Raw genomic sequence first — 18,464 nt, 5'->3', positions numbered from 1 at the left:
TGTGCCTATGTATTTATCCAGCTGCTATTTTAATTTGGTTTGATATGCCGAAATGAAATACCCTCTGCTGCTAGTTTCATCTTGGATTTATATTCTGATAGTTATTGTTTGATTTTATTATGATTGTGTTCTCAATTTTTAACAGACATTAGAGAAATTTAAAAATGCACCTAAGAGCAAGTGAGAGAAAGAAGGGCAGGAGTGCTACTACTGAGCTACGGGCTTTCCCTAAGGCAACTAAATCTTCTGCTTCTTTCCTACAACAATTTTGGTATCAGCCTATTATTCACCCCTCATATCTGCTGTACCAGTTATATCACCACCTCCCTTACACCAGCCAACATAGTTGCCCAATCGCTCATGTGCCAAATGGTACCTGCTGGCAAAGTGTTCAATCCGAGAGTGAGTGTCAGCATGAGGTAACATCGGAGAGGAAGCTGGCCTGAAAAGGACACAAAATTGTCAGGAAGGATTCAGGTCTAACCTGCCCAGAAGGAGTCAAGAAGAACGGCTAGATTAGTATCTCCTGAACTAACCCAGTGGTCCTCAAATAGTGGGATGGGGCACAAGAGTTGCTCAGGCAATCCTCGGAGGGTCTGATCTCTCCTTGTCCTCTTCTTTCCAAACCTTTTTATGTGTAAAATCCACACATGTGTTGAGTTAAATATTAAATTTACTTACTGTATACTCATGTGTAAGTCTAGAAATTTTAGTAAAAATTGACCCCCCAAAACCTGAGTCGACTTATCCACAGGTCAATGTAAGTACTGTACTTTAACTCTTATTTAAAAATGAGCCATCCCCTGGTAAAGGGCAAGAGCATAATCTGTCCTGGGAGCACTGACCCTACTCTATTCTCTCATCCATCCAACCTTTAAAGTCAGCACAACGTTAACTGCTAAGTTCTTTGGCATTGTTTACTTTTGCTTCATCTTTTAGATCCTTTGTTACATGCCCATAAGTTTTACCCTCTATATATCCATGGGTCACATCAAAATTCATAATTTTGGCCCCAAAACCTGACCTCAACTTATACATGAGGTCGACTTATAGTCGAGTATATATGGTAAATAAAACTGTTCTAATTTGAACAATATTATTTACTTATAAAATGTTAAAATATGAATATTTCATAAATATGAATACAGTGGGCCCTTGTTATCCGCTGGGGTTTGGTTCCAGGATCCCCCGTGGATAACAAAATCCGTGGATGCTCGAGCCCCATTAAATGTAATGGCTCAGCAAAATAGTGTTCCATATAAAATGGAAAATCAAGGCTTGTTATTTGCAATTTGTACTTTTTTGGAATATTTTCAAGCCGTGGATGCTTGAATCTGTGGATAAAAAAATCAGTAGATAAGGGCCAAATGAAATTAACACATTAAATAAACAAAATATTTTTATTCATACATAGTACTATGTTGAGTGTGTGTGTGTGTGTGTGTGTGTGTGTGCAACATCTGCGTTGAGATGTAAAGGGTCCAAAGGTTAAAAGCCTGAGTACCACTAGACTAATCTATCTATTTAGATTGTAAGCCTGAGGGCAGGGAACCGTCTAACTAAAAGATTGTATGTACAGCGCTGTGTAAATTTACACGCTTTATAAATAAAAGTTAATAATAATAATAATAATAATAATAATATTTCTTCTCATCAGTGGATGGATGGCATTCTCAAGTGGTTATACTTCCTATTTGCCTCAACAGATGAGGCCCAAGCAAATTAGTTTTAGGTTCTTTATCCTTGATTGGGATGAGAGTATGTTATTCCCCCATCTGCAGCCTTTTCTAGGATATTAGCTAACACTAATGAAAAATTCCTTGCTTCCAGATTTCCCTGCTTGGTCCAGGTTCTAGTTTGTCTGTTTCTTCTCCAGCAGCAAACTCTCCCTCTTCAAGGAACATGGGTCTCATGGTCACCACTAGAGCCACAACTTACGTTTCAATGAAGTCTGCCTCCAGCACAGACTGGACTGGCAGGTAGCCTCTTTGAGGATGCTTGCTGAAATACTGCTTTGACCGAAACTTGTTTTTTAGGGTGGTGGCAAAGTCCCTCATGTTTTCACTGGAGGTGGTCTGGGAATAGAGAGTGGACACACAAAGAAGAGTAAAAGCTATATAAAAAGAGCCATTGCTGGATTAGAACTCTGGTATATCCAGGACAGGATTCTGATTCTGCCAGTGCCAGCTTCTGGCATTTGGTATTCAGATATAATGCTACTACTAGACATAGTGGTGCCTTTTAATTATCATGACTACTGCATAAAAGCATGCACATTCATATCATAATATTCCATTTATTTTTGTATTTTTTAGAATTAGGATCATTAGGATCACTGTACAGCTAACTAGAAAGAAGCGCCTCTTAATTCAGTGGTGTCTGCTTCTATAAAAAGTCCAACATGTAATACACATTGGGCTTCAAAAGAAGGACTTTCAGCCAGTGAAAACCTTTCATCTTGTATTTAAAATGCAAACAGTCTTGCAAAGAAGTTTTGCTATTAAAAACTCAAGCATAAATTCAAAGAGAAGAAAAGTATTCAACATCGGTTTCATTGTGAAGTCAAAGACTTTCATGGCTGGCATCCATAGTTTTTTGTGGGGTTTTCGGGCTATCTGGCCATGTTCTAGAAGAGTTTATTCCTGACGTATACCCAACTCTCTTCCATGTCTGCATCCTTTGAATATGCCAGCCACAGATGCTGGTGAAACATCAGGAATAAACTCTTCTAGAACATGGCCACTTTGCCCAAAAAACCCACAAAAAACTATCTGTTTCATTATTTTCTTTATTTTTCCATTTCTTCTGTGTTAATTTGTCTCAAAAGAAATAGCAGAATCTCTACTACTTTTCTGAGAATATTCTAGTGCTGGGTTTCCTAGAGCATGACAACAATAAGGTTGTTTAATCCCATTATATATATATATATATATATATATATATATATATATGATCGACTTGCTCACACTAGTAAGTTTCTGTATGAGTGAGGGTTATCCGTTGCCTTCAGAATTTGCCTCCAGAAGCAGTTTAGTGTCATGTCCACAAAAGTAAGGTAGGATAGCATATTTCAGGATGGTATCTGCAAGTAATTCTTCCCATGCATCCCCCACTCCCACTCCTAATCTCTTACTGGGGTGTAGTACTCCATAATGGGATAATGTAGCTTGTTGCCTTTGCTGGCTCGCCCTGTCAAGAAACAAGTCTGGCAGATGTCCACGTTGAATTGCTTCAGGCTTCGGTATCTAGAATGGAAGTGAATAGCCAAGGATGGTTTAAGCAATCATTAGCACAATCGACTGTTGAAGCTTTTGCTGCCCTGCAGCAATGTCTGCTTGAAACAGAATGTGAAAGAGTTTTCTTTTTGAACTATAGCTCCCAGAATCTTCCAGCCGGCAGGGCCAGGGCCAGTGGACATGCCAGGTGGAGGAGTCATATAGGAAACAAGCACATTCGCTGGGAGGATTCCCAGTTAGCCTCCCTGATGCACTAGTTTTCTGTGATACCAATAGTAGATTTCCTCTCAGTGCAAATATCAGGAATAGTATTGTGTAGGGAAACATCCCTTGAATTATTTCATTCCCCGAGCAGTTACCCAACAAAACATGCACTCTAGCAGCATCCTTCATACCTGAAACCTTTGATCGGACATTGCCGGCAGACGGAACACTTAGTCTGATGTTTTACTTGTTCTGCAATGGTCACCCGGTGCAGGACTGCTAGCCATACCATTGACTGTGGCTCCAGATTAGCCCACTCCAAAAACTGGACTGCCTCTATTGCTGGTTTTCCATTTCCCTAGAAGATGACAAGGGAGGCAGGAGCTGACCATTGCATCAAACAAGCTTATTCAGCATAGTACTTTCTAGCTATGTTTAGACTGCAATTCCCAGCCACTATGCCCACCCATGCAAAGGGTACCAAGCTGGGAAAGCTGATACATAAGAGTGTTTCATAGGGCTGTTCAACTGACACATGGCTCATTTCTTCACAGGTGGCATTTACATTGGCTTTCCAAGTTACCGAAAATATTATTGAAATGATTTAGCAAATTTAAAATATGTGACATATGTGTAAAACATGTATTTATTCATTACAGGCATTTTATACCATCCTTCAATCAAAATCCCAGTGTGATTTTATATATCAAAATATACAACACAATTAATATTGCAAATACTAATACAATATTTTAAAAAATACTAATACAGTCTTGGCGGCAACAGATCTCAAAGCAGCATAGAAACAATTATCAGAATCAAAATAAAGAACAAAAAGCTTGATAAATTAACAAAGTATTTGCCAGGTGCAAAAAATGACACTGACAGAAGAACTGCCTCTCTGGGAGAACATCCCACAATTGGAGGTGTCCTTACCATGAAGATTCTGGGAGGTACCTAGCTCACCTTTAAAGGCAGAAACAGCTATAGAAGGCTTTCTATCTACAAACTTAATGCACAGGGAGGTAGATCTGGAAACAGAGTGTGGTGGAGTCTCTGTCTTTGGAGGTTTTAAACAGAGGCTGGATGGCCATCTGTCAGGGATGCTTTGATTTTGAGTTCCCAAATAGCAGGGGGTTGGATTGGATGGCACTTGGGGTTATCTCTTCCAACTATGATTCTATGATTATTTATCTACCCTGGTCCTAAGCTTAAATCATGTTGTGATACATATATTTGATCGTTTTTTGTGTTGACTTACACTACTTGGCACATGTAATTTTGAGTCACTGAAGTTTCTAAGCATTTGATAGCGTAGCAAAAGATGTGTAGGTAAAGGGGCAGGGCTGATTTAAAAAACCTCAAATGTAGGGTCTTTTATACATCCAGCTGGTTATCTAACATATTATTGCCATAACTTTAATGGCCAGGCAGAATCCTTCTCATCTAGCCTTTCCATTGATCAAGCATCCTGATGTTTGCATTGGAATGACTTCTGCAATTGGCTCCACCTTTGTAGATGTAAGACTTTGAATGCTGCTGCAGACATTCAGGATGGATTCGTAAGTCAGTCACATGCAAGGCACTGTAACTTTTCACTTTAACAATGAAATCCTATTGGTGCATAGTAAATTCTCTTTAATAGGGTTTCTTACAAGGTCAGGATGAATGAAACACGATTAGTGTCACTTACAAAGCGAAAGCAGCTGCGGACGCTAGGCTCCACATTGCTCCCACCAAAGGCTGCCACTTCGCCCAATTGCCGTGGGACCTGGATGGCCTCATGGAGTAAGATGCCAAGGTGTCGCTGGTCACAGAGGCCACCAGTGTTTGCCACTTGGTTGAAGAGATCTGAAGGAGGAAGAGCATGAGGTACCACAGAATCAATGGAATGAAAAGACAAATGAGAGATGCAGCTAACAAAACCTTGGGCAAAAAGCAGGCTTCAGTGAGAAAAGGCAAGCTTTGAAAATAAGAAGACATTGCTCTTAAACAATGAAACCTTGATAGCTAATCTAAAAATAGTTTAATGGACTTCTAACCACATGGAAATTTAGTTCTGGGTGGGAAAGGAGTCACTAGTAGAGAATTATCGGTTTCCTCACTGAATTACAATTCTAAGAATTTTTTGGGGAAAGCCCTGACAGGGAAAGGATCGCATGTCTCTCTTTGCCCATTCCAGGCACAGGTTGGGCACGGGCTCAAACAGGTGAAAATGGATCTTATTGCACACCTTCCTGCCCAACTCAGTCATATCACGTACCTGATCCAGACTCCTGATGTACTTTTCAAAGAAGTATACTTTCCCGTTCTTTGAAAAGTACGCCAGGAGACTGGATCGGGTACGCAATGCAGCTGAGTTGGGCACGGAGAAGTACGATAAGATAAGTTTTCACCTATTTAAGCCAGTGCCCAGATCAGGTGAAAAGAGGCATACAATAATCTCCCTAGACTGATATACAACCAATGTGTGCAAAGCAGCAGCTTACAAAACATTCTTCCTCCAAGGAATCTTTTCAGGTCAACTAATATAACATAAAACCCCTCTATAAGTGGCCAATTTCCCTCCCAGCTTGAATGACTAATCTGGAATGGCTGGAAAGGAAACGATATCTTACTTTGAGACACAGCAGAACACTATAGAAAGTGGTATGATCCTTAGAGCAAGATAAGGCCAGAAGTGGGAATCATAGAATCGTAGAGTTGGAAGAGACCACAAGGGCCATCCAGTCCAACCCCCTTCTGCCATGCAGGAAATCACAATCAAAGCATCCCCAACAGATGGCCATCCAGCCTCTGCTTAAAGACCTCCAAGGAAGGAGACTCCACTACACTCCGAGGGAGTTTGTTCCACTGTCAAACAGCCCTTACTGTCAGGAAGTTCCTCCTAATGTTGAGGTGGAATCTCTTTTCCTTCAGCTTGCATCCATTGTTCTGCATTCTAGTCTCTGGAGCAGCAGAAAACAAGCTTGCTTCCTCCTCAACATGACATCCCTTCAAATATTTAAACAGGGCTATCATATCACCTCTTAACCTTCTCTTCTCCAGGCTAAACATCTCCGGCTCCCTAAGGCGTTCCTCAAGGCATGGTTTCCAGACCCTTCACCATTTTAGTAGCCCTCCTTTGGACACATAGCTCCAGTTTCTTACCATCCTTTTTGAACTGTGGTGCCCAGAACTGAACACAATATCCCAGGTGGGGCCTGACCAGAGCAGAATAGAGTGGCACTATTACTTCCTTTGATCTAGACACTATACTTCTATTGATGCAGCCTAAAATCGCATTGGCCTTGTTAGCTGCTGCATCGCACTGTTGAAGGGCTCTCTGAAGTAGGACACAGGTTTTCTACAGAGCTATTTTACATTAAACCCTAACTATGGGTTGGAAGAAGGGGAGATCAATCCATACAAACATTTTTTCTCCACCGCAGGAAAACAGGCGTGTCAGCAATATACAAGACTTTGTGAACTTCCTCTTCGGTAATATTGACAGGTACATAAGATGCAGATCTGGAGGGTGGCTCTGGCTTCTCCTGCACCTGCCTCTTTCCACCTTTTCTAAACTATGCCTGGAAGCTGCTCAGTCCCATTTCATCAACCATCTCCCCAGAGTGACTCACATTGGAACTTCTCCTTCACCTCCGTGCCACACAAACACACGATGCCCGACTTGAAGGAGAGCGCCCGCATCTTCCCACTGCGTCCGCTAGAAGACAATAGGGGCAGAGTGAAGAACTGGCCTGTTTTACCAATGCTCAGTCTCTCTATTGCTGGGGAAGCTTGGTGATGGTACTCTCCAAACACTGCTGATAAAATGAATCCAAAATAGACAGGGCTGCACAGCTGGCGATCTGAGTTGAATGCAGCTATCAGCTGTGTATGCTACCCTACTAGCTTGTTTTTCTGTATGCAACTGCAAAAATGTGACAGCTTTGGGAAACTGGCATACCACAAAGGACCGCTAATGTGCAGTTCTGCTTAATACACCCGCCCTAGAAGAATAGGCTTTCTCCTTGCAATACTACATTAGTGACAGCCAAGTCACTTTCTAGCCTCTATCAATGAATACCTGCAAGGATCACAGAAATTTAGAGTTATAAATATGCAAACACTGGCCCAGTATGAAAATCCTGGAATTATAATATCCTAAGGACTGGAGCATGGCTTTGGCATGGCTTCCAGACTCTTAGGACGCATGCATCACTGAAAAAGCATACATCCAAAGTGACTTGAAGAAGCTTTATTTTGGCCTGTCTGTACAGGTCCTACATCTCCAGAAAAGAAGAGCTCAGCACTTCTTGATACAGTCCGTTCCAATCCTAAACAGCTCTTACCATGAGAAGGGTTCTCTTAATGATTAGCCAAAATCTATTCATTTTTTCTATCCATTTATATATATTCCCTTCCATTCCCACCCATTTATATAGCTCTCCCTCTGGAGCAACAGAAATAAGTAATTTGATGTAAACAAATCCAGCTCAAAATGTGAAAATCCCGGGGTCTCTAAAAATAATAGGGTTTATGAAACCTCCATGAATAGAAGATATCTACTTGCAAGTATCACATTAAGATAAATAAAAGAGTAACCTTCTCCATCATGTGCAGTTTGCAAATTTTCTAGAGACATCTAAGGTTGGAGAGAAAGAGCTGGAATCGACTGATCTGATCTAGAAAACTGTTTCTTATTGCAATAGATGCCTTTGCAGATACCTGTCAAAAACATTGAGCAACCAATTCAGGGTCATATCAACGCAGAGAGGGACATTGACTAGAATGCCTCTTTCTTCCTCAAGGCGTTCATAGAGGGCAGTCAGGCAATGGATCACCTCCACCACGTCCATCACATGGTCACTAGGCTGCAGCTCATGTTCATTGAAGACTTCTAAGGCTGTTGGCAGCGTTACCATGTCCACTGTTGTGCAGAGACAAAAAGGACCAGAAATAAAGAAATGAGTGACTACGAAAGACCAGACAAACAAAGGAAATTCCAGCACAGCATGAGAAAACAATGGGGGAAGTAACTCTTTCCCCCACCTTATTGGACAACCACTGAAGGAAATATAACCTGTAACCCAGAATTACTATATATATGACCAGAGCATCTTCTCTTCTGTTTGTTGTTACAGCTGTTAACCACCCTTGAGTCATCCCAAACTTATGGTGACCCTGTGGATGAGACGTCTTCAAGCCCCCTATCCAACACTCATCTCCTTAAGTCTTGTAGATTTATGCCTGTGACATCTCTAAATGAGTCTAGTTCTCTAGTGTGAGGTCCTCCTCATTCTAATGTCCTCCACTTTTCCAAGTGTTAACCTCTTTTTCAGTAAGTCATGCCTTCTCATGATGTGACCAAAATATGACATCCTCAGCCTCTTCTTTACTGTGACATAATGCGTGAAGCAAGAACATGCATGCACAATTCCAACGTGTGGTGCTGTGCCAGACTGCTATGCTCTGCTAACTCTTCTTTCAAGTCCCACAGTTATTTCTATGAACTTTCCACAACTTTTCAAGTCCTAATGTAGGGGCATGCATGCGCCCATTTCAAATATCGCATCATATGGGCTGTGGCAGCTCTAGCATGTATACAGGACTGCAATTTAGATGAATTGGTCCTAACTATTTCAGGCAGAGAAAGGAAGGTAAGGAGGCAGTAAGGCAGGGGTAGGCACCCTTTTTGAGCCGGGGGCCGAGTTGCTGTCCCTCAGACAACTGGGGGGCCGAAGCCAAAAAATAAATAATTAAATAATTTTTTAAAAAATTAAATATATAAATAAACCAGGACAAATGTAGGACAAAATTTTCAAATGGAAGACACTTTTTTTTAAAAAAATGGAAGACACGCGAAAAAATTTGCTGATTTTTTAAAAAATGTTAATATAAATACATGTTTCTGAGGCTTCTATAGACAATTGCCCCCTAAAGACCCCGGCGGCAATTGATGGCAGGACCAGGCTGGGGCCGGTCCCAAGGCCTCGCCGGGCCGCATCTGGCCTGTGGGCCGCAGGTTGCCTACCCCTGCAGTAAGGAATCTGGAGCTTACATCGCAAGGCTTTCTGCACACGGCGCAACTTCATGGCTGTCCGATAAGCCGAAAATTTGATATTGTTCAGCTCAGCTGAAAGAGACAGAAAGAAATGGAGTCATAGGTTCTGCATCTTATATTATGGGAATGAGGGGGTCTGTGTCCCTAGCCCTCTCTTTTTTTTCCCCTGACTGCAGGTCATGCTGGCTGGGACCAATGGGAGCTGGACCCAAGATGAATTGTTCAGGCTATAGGTTTCTCATGCATGCTATACATCCCATGCAACATAGCCAGTGACATTGTCAAGTCAATGGGTATTATCAGTGTCAATGGGTATTATCTTCTTAGGGAAGTTGGTCCAGCCATTTTGCTTCCTAATTCTTTTTGTTTATAAGTTTTTAGCTTCTAAAATTAGCTTACACGTGGTAAACCACTTACGGAGTGCTAGTTCACTGATAGGCAGTATAAAAATGTATTTGCTATTGCTATTGCTATTTTTATCATTGTTTTACAGTGCCTCTTTGGAGTTTTATGCAGCTATGTATTTAAAATTAACTGTCATTTTGAGTATTTGTTCTTTTGACTTTGCTTCAGGGGGAAATTGCTTTTTTAAAATGGGATATAAATGATTAAAAGAAGTAAAGAAAATGTACCAAATCAAATGCAGACTATCATTCAGGTGTGATCAGTTGAGATGTAAAGGTCCAGGGAGGGGGGGGGGAAGGAGCCTTCCAAGCACAATGCTGTTCATCTCTCCATCTGTTCTATGGCTCTGGTTGTGCTGGAGGAACTTTGAGAGTATACAAACTACTTACCCAGTGTCTGATATAATTCAGTCATCTTGGGATGGTCCCAGCACGTTGTCTGTGCCTGGTGGCTAAAAGAGGACCAGGATAGAAAGAATTAAGACATGTGTAACTGCACACTTGCATATACATACTGTGTTTATATATGCCTTCAAGTCACCTGTCGACCAATGGCAATTCCATTAACTTTGTATGGTTTTCTTATGCAAGGAATACTTAAGAGGTGGTGTGATAGGAGGGGTGGCTCATCTTCCAGTAAACAAATGGTTAATGATATTAGGGGTAGATTGGATTTATAAAGTGCAGCACTATGTATGACAGGCAGAAACCATGAGAGACAATGACCCAATGGGGAAGACCTGCTTAATTATGAAAGCTTCCCAGGAATTTATGACCTCAGACTGCTAGCAGTGGAATGAGAGAAGAAGAACCTTCAGACAGTTGGAAACTTACTTGATGTAGTATGGAACTTTGTTGGGAGAAATTGCTCGTTCCCAGGGGACCTGGACTGAGGCTGCCAGGAAAAAACATAATGAAATTATGAATAGAAAGCCAATGCACATCTCGCAAATGATGTTATTGTAACTATTTATCAGTGACAGTGCTCTACCCAACACCACTACCAAACTGTGTTCCTGAAAAAGAAAATAATTGTCTCTATTTTATCCTCAATTTTTGCTTTCTGGATATTATTTTCTTAGTGCAAAGTTCACTCTCCAGTGTTCAGCTCCTTCCCTGAATTTTCTAGAGACTTTCCAGATGTTGTTGGACTGCAGCTCCCATCAGTCCCAACCTGCATGGGCAATGCTCAGAGACAATGTGAGTTGCAGTCTCATGTCTCTAGTGAACATTCATGTGAATATCTACATATGATCAGCAAGGCACCATATGGTGCCCAGGCTGTCAATTCTTGCATTGCAAAGGCATGTTTTGATATTGTTGATAACTGCTGATAATCATAGGAAGCTTAGGTGATGGATTTTTAAAAATATATTGTGACTTGCAAGGAGATCTGCTTGTAAGGAGAATGTGCAGGAGTATATTCACAACACTACCCTCCTCTTGCAGCCTAGCAGCTGTATTTTCACCCATCATCTCCAGATTTTGTTGTCAAATCTGTTACGTACTTTTTGACAAGGCTCAAAACACACTAATGGAAAAGTGGAAGGACAAAGAAAGAACAACCCTTTCTGTGTGACATCCCTTGAATTTGGACACTTCATTTACATACATGAGAGAAAGTGCTGTGATCCTGGCCCAAAATCCCGATGGGCGTCCTGAAGGTGCTTCAGCCGGTCATTGATGGAGACCTATGTAGAGATTGGAAATATCAGATTAAGCAGGGGAAATGGATAACATTTCATGCTATGTGTCTGAATACGAGACAAAGAAAGGTTATGCATGCACTTGAAACAGTCTGCTGCAGCACTGAATCCCTCCATCTAAGACTTAAAATGAAGACAGGCACAACAGTTGTACAAACAGCACTATGAGTAATGTGGTAAATGCTTTAAATTTATCCCTCTTGTCAGGGATAAAATAACAGGTAAAGTCAAATCCAGATGCTGTTAGTTCAAGCCCCACTCTAACTCTGACCCAATTTGTGGAGCTGGAGCTTTGGAAAGCCCTGCTGCTTCAAGTAGAATGGGGGAACCGTCTCCCACTAAAGGAGACCATAATAAATTTACTGCCCCCGTCATTTTAACCATGAGAGTAGAATGAGAATTTCCTGTTTTACTTACTTCTAGGATTGGAGTTGCAGGATCTAGGGAGGTTAACATATCAATATTTACAATATTTTTATTGTATTTTATTTATTTATTGTATTTTATTTTATTATCTTTATTTTTACTGCTGTAACCCGCCTGGATTCCTTGTGATTGGGCGGGCTATAAATAAATTATTATTATTATTATTATTATTATTATTACACAAGCTACTCATTTGCTTTATTTTTCCTTGACTGTCACCACATACTAACATTTCTCTCAGACTCCAGTGTTAAACTGATGGTAGGGTTTATTTATATCAGTATCCAAGGCTGGTTCCAGTTTTAAGGATTCCCAGAAAAATGCCTCTGGTGGACTCCCCCCTTCCTGGTCAAATTTACCTGCACAATGAAATGGTAGATCTGCATGCTTTTAAGATACATGGGCAAGGCCAGACTAACTGGAGGATTTAGGGATTTTCAGCACAAAAAGAAATGGCTTTATGCCCTGGCATACACTGGAAACTTTAGTGATGGGCAGCTTACAGATCCAGTCCACTGCATGGGGCAGGGACATTAGCAGGGGTTCCTGCTAGGTTGTTTGGGACTGATGCCAGCCCTGTTCTTAGTGTCTTGTTCCCCATCCTCACCTGCAGCTGTTTCCATCGTGTGTTGATCTGCTCCAGGGCACGAGAATTCTCCATGGACAGGTGAACATCTGAGATTGCAAGCTGATGGGCAAGATCATTCACCAGTTTCACACCATCCTTCATAGGTGAGAGCTCCTCTTTGAACAACTGGAGAATCACCATACAATAGCAGGACAGAAGCAGAGAGACAGAAACAAACCACAAGTACATAAACTGTCCATGGGTAAGCAGTCTGGATGGCCTCCAGATGTCTTGGACCATTGCTCGCACAGTTCCTAATTCTTGGCAAAGCTGGATGGAACTTGTGGAAGTTGTAGTCCCAAACATGAAGAGGTCACCATGTTGCCTACTCTAACTCTTTCATAGACTGGAAATGTAAGCAATTAGAATTGACTGCACTCAGCCCTTCATGATGGACGTGGTGGAGGAATTTCTAAGGGGAAAAAAGTTATCCCTTTGTATGCTAGGCATCCCCAAACCACTCCCATTAGTTTCCAACAACTCTGTACCATCTTTCTAGAAATAATCTCCAATTTTGCTTCTGTTTTTACATCCACACAACCTGACATTTTAAGTTAAGGGAAAATGCTAGGGACTTTATTCATTGGGATCCTTCCTTGATAAACAGTGCTGTTTTTAAAGGCGCAATGCAAGTGGGGCACCTCTCTTCTCTAAAGCACATTATGGCCTGTTACAGACTGCCAAAATAAAGCTGCTTTGGGTCTCTTTGGAGGTATGCTACTTAAATGATGCATGGGTCCTAAGAGTCCAGAGGTCACGCCAAAGCCACACTCCATTCCTAGGCACTGGAGTGCAGCTTTGGTGCAGCTTCCGGATTCTCAGGATGCGTGCATCATTTAAACAGCATACCTCCAAAGAGACCCGAAGCAGCTTTATTTTGGCAGTCTGTAACAGGCCTGAGAAACTTTCCAGTATTACAGCCTTTAAATTAAAAACAGCATTTGGCACTGCCAAGTACCACTCCTTTTCCTAGATTGCACACACAAAAAGATTCTCCCCACTGAAATATAAATCATAAGCAGTCTTGCCTTTAAAAGATCCTTTCCCCCCTTATATTTCCATGTGTGTATATGTGTGTGTGTCCTTCTCACACATTAGGCTAGATCAAATCTCACTATCAACAGCAGATGAAAGTCAGCAACTACCAATCTAATTATCTGATCTGTCTGATCCCATGCAGTGATTAATAGTTTGAATGAAGGAACAGCCAGAAAGAGCCCTAGCAGAATAAATTATTTTAGTAAACTATAAGACTGTTTTGGCTTTCCTTTATAGTGTCTGTCTGTGTGTGTGTGTGTGTGTGTGTGTGTGTGTGAGAGAGAGAGAGAGAGAGAGAGAGAGAGAGAGAGCCACTTACACACCAAAGCACTGTAGAGCTCTAGCAACAGAATGGGGCTGGAAAAGCAGTCTTAGGGGTAGTGAGCAAAGTTTCCGCTTCTAATAAGCGGTGGGCAGGGAGCAATCATTTGACAAAGGATTTTAAAGTTTCTCACTACTTACAAACTGAAACATCAATTCCCTTCTCCTTCTCCCCGATTGCTTCCCCATCAACAGCATACTCACTATCCCCAAAATCATTATCAAAGTGGAATATAACTTTTGCACTGGAAAAAATCCAGGATAGCTGTGGGAAAGGATATCATTAACAGATTTTGGGGGGCAAGTAAAAAGACATGATTCGAAGCTCGTCTTGGATGGGAGAAGAGCAGGACAATGAGGATGTCTTGTGGTGAGGCAGAGGTGCTAGCGGCACTGATGTCACTATGATACTACAGCATTATAGTGTGATAAGGTTCTAATTCTAATTATTCTCTGTTACTCTGCTGAAACTGAAACAAACTGAAAGCAGAGCATCATGTTTTACTCTGAAATACATATATGTTTACTTATATAGGAGTCAGAATTGTTTAGCTCTCTAGCAGGGCAGGAATTGTTGAACTGCAGCTCCCAACATTCCTTACCACTGTTTATGCTGGGAGCTGCATTCCAGCAACAGCTGCAGGGCAACACAGTTCCTACTTTTGATATATAAACACACATTTTAAAATTGTGTTTGATGTTCACTATATGGAAGAGTTCCATATCACTCAAAAGCTTGCATACAGCACTGTGAACACTGACAGTCCCAAATAATGGTATGATTTTGCCAGCATTGTGCATTCTAATAGGTTATATCAACTCATGGGAATACAAAGTTACTGGACTATGACCACTAAATCAACATTGCTTCCATCTGCCTGGCCTCCCTTTCCAGACCATGGATAAGTCCAAGTTGAGGCTGCAGACAAAGGCTACCTTGGTGGCCTGGATGTGCTCTGGCAAAGAGTCAATGAAGAGATCTCCAATGGGTTCCCATGTCTCTCGCACACTTTCAGCTTGGTTGAGGGTGGTGCTGAGCTCCTCCATGGTCCCTTTGATCTCCAGCAACTGCTCAAGGGTCCTCTCAATGTGACGGTGCTGGTCAACACAGCGGGCAGTGAGTTTTTCCCACAACTCACTGGCCACAGTGGCCTGTTTCCACACAAAACGGCTGATGTTCTGGATCCGGTGCCTTGGGGAGACATCTAGGAATAGAGGGCAATATCAGTGAAGTCTACCAACAAACAAACAGCCCTGATACAATTTCCTTTGGTGGAAAGAGAACCAAAAGCAAAGAGAATGAAGGCAAAAAGTGGTTATAAAGAAGAATCCTGTGTGGTTGTACAGCTGGTAACAACGATACATGTTACATACATTTTCCCCCCACAGATGTTGGAAAGGTTTGAAATTAATAAAAGCCTGAAAACAGTTATGTTTCAAACTACAACTCCCATGATCCATCAGCCAGCATTGACAATGGCCATGCTAGATGAAGAATACTAGGACATCTGATCTAGAAAGGTGATATTTCTCAGCACTGATGAGGAGGAGTATATTGTCTCCATTGGGAAGCAGGTGGCTTTGTATACAGAATGTCCTGTCCTCAAAAGCAAAGGGAGGGGAAAATGCTCAAACAGTACTGACTGATGGTTGCAAGGAGAGGGAATGGGACATCTTTGAGAAGATCATGGCTGGCTGGGACCCTAACCAGGAGCACTTCACAATGTAAAATGTTATTACATGTCCTTCTCATAATAATGAATAGTAACTCCTAAGACTATGATCAATTAAAAGTTTTCTCTTGAGGACTAAATACAATTGCTAGTACCAAACAGAATGGACCCAATCAATTGCTCAATGGTGAGTCAAAATCTATGTAAATCTCATTTATTCAACGGATCCACATTAGTCTGAAATGACAACTGGATTTAGTCCAGTTTCCCCTACTCTCTTTCAATCTTCTCTAATAATGTATCTTCCTGCACCAACCTTCCCAATATTGATTAACTGTAATTGCCTTCAGATGCACTCTCTATTCAAATAGCCCTTTGCTGCTATCCTAAAAGGGTTCAGGCTTTTGTCAAGCTATGACCTCAACAAATTTAACTCCTATGAGATTCCTGGCAAGGTCAGCTATCTATAATAGTATTAATATAATCATGGGGAATCCAGGACAGAGGAATTATGGGACCTAGTCCAAAGGGCTTGGAGAACCAAGCTAGAACAAATTAACCCTGTCCAATGATCTGGCAATCCCTTGTGGGGTACTGAACAAAAACAGAAAAGACCATTCAAAAATGCGGAGTAAAAGATCTGCACAATTTCAAACCTTTGCTGTCAGAATTTGAGTCTTCCACTTCTTCAAATGGGTGCTGAGTAAGGAAGGCTTGAGCTGATTCCAAAACTGAGTAAATGTATGGGCCCCGGGACTTCACTTCTTCCATGAATGCCTGTGTTGGGGATAGAGAACCAAGGATGTTAAAGTAAAGTACAAAGCCATTGCCACAAGACATGACACACAATCATTGCCAGCTCCAGGATCTGGGTGTGGGGAAGGACTTATAGTCCAAACACTGAAAAGAGAAAACATGCAAACCAAGAATATCTACTTTTACACACTTCCTAAAAGTAGCTGATTGCTCCACTGATGAAAAAGCCTTCCACAACCTGGGAGCAAAGTCCTCTTCCACATGCTCATCGAGAGGGCCCCTGTAGATGATAGTATTCTCAAGAGGACCATTCCTGAAAATCTTAAGGTTTGGACAGGTTCATAATGAGACAGGTCATCGCTAAGCTAGTCAGTCCTCAAGCCATTTACATCTTTAATGATTCAAACCTTGAATTGGGCCCAGAAAGCAACTGGCAAGCAATGCATGTCTTTTGGCAGCAGAATAATGCAGCCTCAGTTCTGTGAACCAGTAAGCAGGTCAGCTGCCAAGTTTTGCATGAACTGAATATTCTGGACACAAAGTAAAATGTACTGCAGCAGAGAACGTATATGGATGACTGTTGCTAATGCAAGAAAGGCTGTAATGGACACATCAGGCTGAGTGATGCAAAAGCACTCTTTGACACCTGGGAGTCCAACAACAGTGGAGTGATCCCAGACTATGAACCTGATCCTTTAGGGAGCATGAAACACATTGAATCCCCTCTAGACCAATTCCTGAACTAGACTTTCTACTGACCAGTAGCTCCACCATCTTGTCAGGTTTTAATTTCAAGTTGTTCACCCTCATCCAATACAGTATCATGACCAAGCAGTGTTCAAGGATATTTATTGCTTCTTCAGTGTTAGGGGACAAGAAGCAACAAAGCTGGATGTCATCAACATACTGGTGACCCAGCCTCCATAACCCAACTCTAGAGCTTGTGATGAGAGGACCTGCTAAAGGAAATGGCCTTCTCTGTAGCTGTGCATAGACCAGAATTCACTTTCAAGATTACCCAACAGCAGAGTAACCCAGAAGTAATGTTCACAAATGGGCTGGCTCACGGCCAGGCCCAGAAGTTTTCCTGCCCATATCCCGATTATTATTATATGTTTTATTATTTTATTTATTTATATCCTGCCTTTCTCCTGATATAGGGACTCAAAGTGACTAACAACAACATTTAAAACAATACAAATAAAAAAACAATGCAAAGGCTTTAAAAGGTATAAATATAAAGTTTAAAAAAATAGAACAATTTATAAAGTTAGAATATTAAACATCAAAATATGAAAATGTATTAAAAACTATACACAAACATCAAAGTCTGAATCATATAACCCTTGCCAGTTTGAAAAAGCCTGACAACACAAAAATATTTTTACCTGCCACCAAATGGAGAGCAGGAATGGGACCATCCTGGCTGGCTTTTCTAGTCTGGGGGCAGTTACCAACACAGGCCTCTCCCTTGTTGCCATCAGACAAGCCTGAGAGGCTAGTGGGACTGAGAGAAGGTCCTCTTCGGACAATCTTAGTACCCTTAATTGGCTCATAAAGGAAGATACATTCCTTCAAATAACCTGTAACCAAGCTGTATAGGTCAAAATCAGCACTTTCAATTGTGCCCAGAAGTGGACCACAGTCAATGGAGCTGCTGCAGCAAGGAAGTTTTTTGTTTCCTATATCCAGCTATAGTTAACAACCTAGCTACACCTCTTTGGGCAACTGACATTTCTGAGCACTTTTTGAAGGCTATCCCAAGTAGAGCACATTACAGTAATCCAAACATGATGTAACCAAGGCATGTATCACCACGGCCAGATTCGACTTCTTCAGGAACAGGCGCAGTTGGCACACTAGCCTTAACTGTGCAAAAGCACTCCCGGTCACTGCTAAAACCTGGGCCCCCACACTCAGAGATTAATTCAGTAGTACCCCAAACTGCAAATATGCATTTTCAGGGGGAGTAACATCATCTAACACAGGCTGAATCTTTATTCTCAAATCTGTTCTTTGACTGACC

At 41.5% G+C, this 18,464-nt stretch overlaps 1 protein-coding gene across 1 annotated transcript in view; it reads right to left on the bottom strand.

The window, feature by feature from the left end:
* Positions 1-1,934: 1,934 nt before the first annotated feature.
* The window catches only part of LOC149308888 (dystrophin-related protein 2-like), a 41,527-nt gene continuing 24,997 nt past the window's right edge, over positions 1,935-18,464 (bottom strand). Inside the window, exons 5-17 of the mRNA XM_089536637.1 lie at positions 16,339-16,459; positions 14,946-15,214; positions 12,630-12,776; positions 11,503-11,581; positions 10,725-10,785; positions 10,281-10,342; positions 9,484-9,558; positions 8,151-8,352; positions 7,061-7,146; positions 5,134-5,291; positions 3,632-3,798; positions 3,134-3,245; positions 1,935-2,075 (exon numbers count right to left, since the gene is read on the bottom strand). Coding sequence (XP_089392763.1) covers positions 1,935-2,075; positions 3,134-3,245; positions 3,632-3,798; positions 5,134-5,291; positions 7,061-7,146; positions 8,151-8,352; positions 9,484-9,558; positions 10,281-10,342; positions 10,725-10,785; positions 11,503-11,581; positions 12,630-12,776; positions 14,946-15,214; positions 16,339-16,459 — 1,680 coding nt within the window. The remainder of the gene's footprint in view (positions 2,076-3,133; positions 3,246-3,631; positions 3,799-5,133; positions 5,292-7,060; positions 7,147-8,150; positions 8,353-9,483; positions 9,559-10,280; positions 10,343-10,724; positions 10,786-11,502; positions 11,582-12,629; positions 12,777-14,945; positions 15,215-16,338; positions 16,460-18,464) is intronic.

Source organism: Sceloporus occidentalis, unplaced genomic scaffold, assembly GCF_023333645.1.
Source record: "Sceloporus occidentalis isolate IW3139 unplaced genomic scaffold, rSceOcc1.0.p SCAF_8, whole genome shotgun sequence".
Classification (NCBI taxonomy): Eukaryota; Metazoa; Chordata; class Lepidosauria; order Squamata; family Phrynosomatidae; genus Sceloporus; species Sceloporus occidentalis.
The sequence above is the reverse complement of the archived record's forward strand: the minus strand, read 5'-3'. Positions and strand labels throughout refer to the sequence as shown.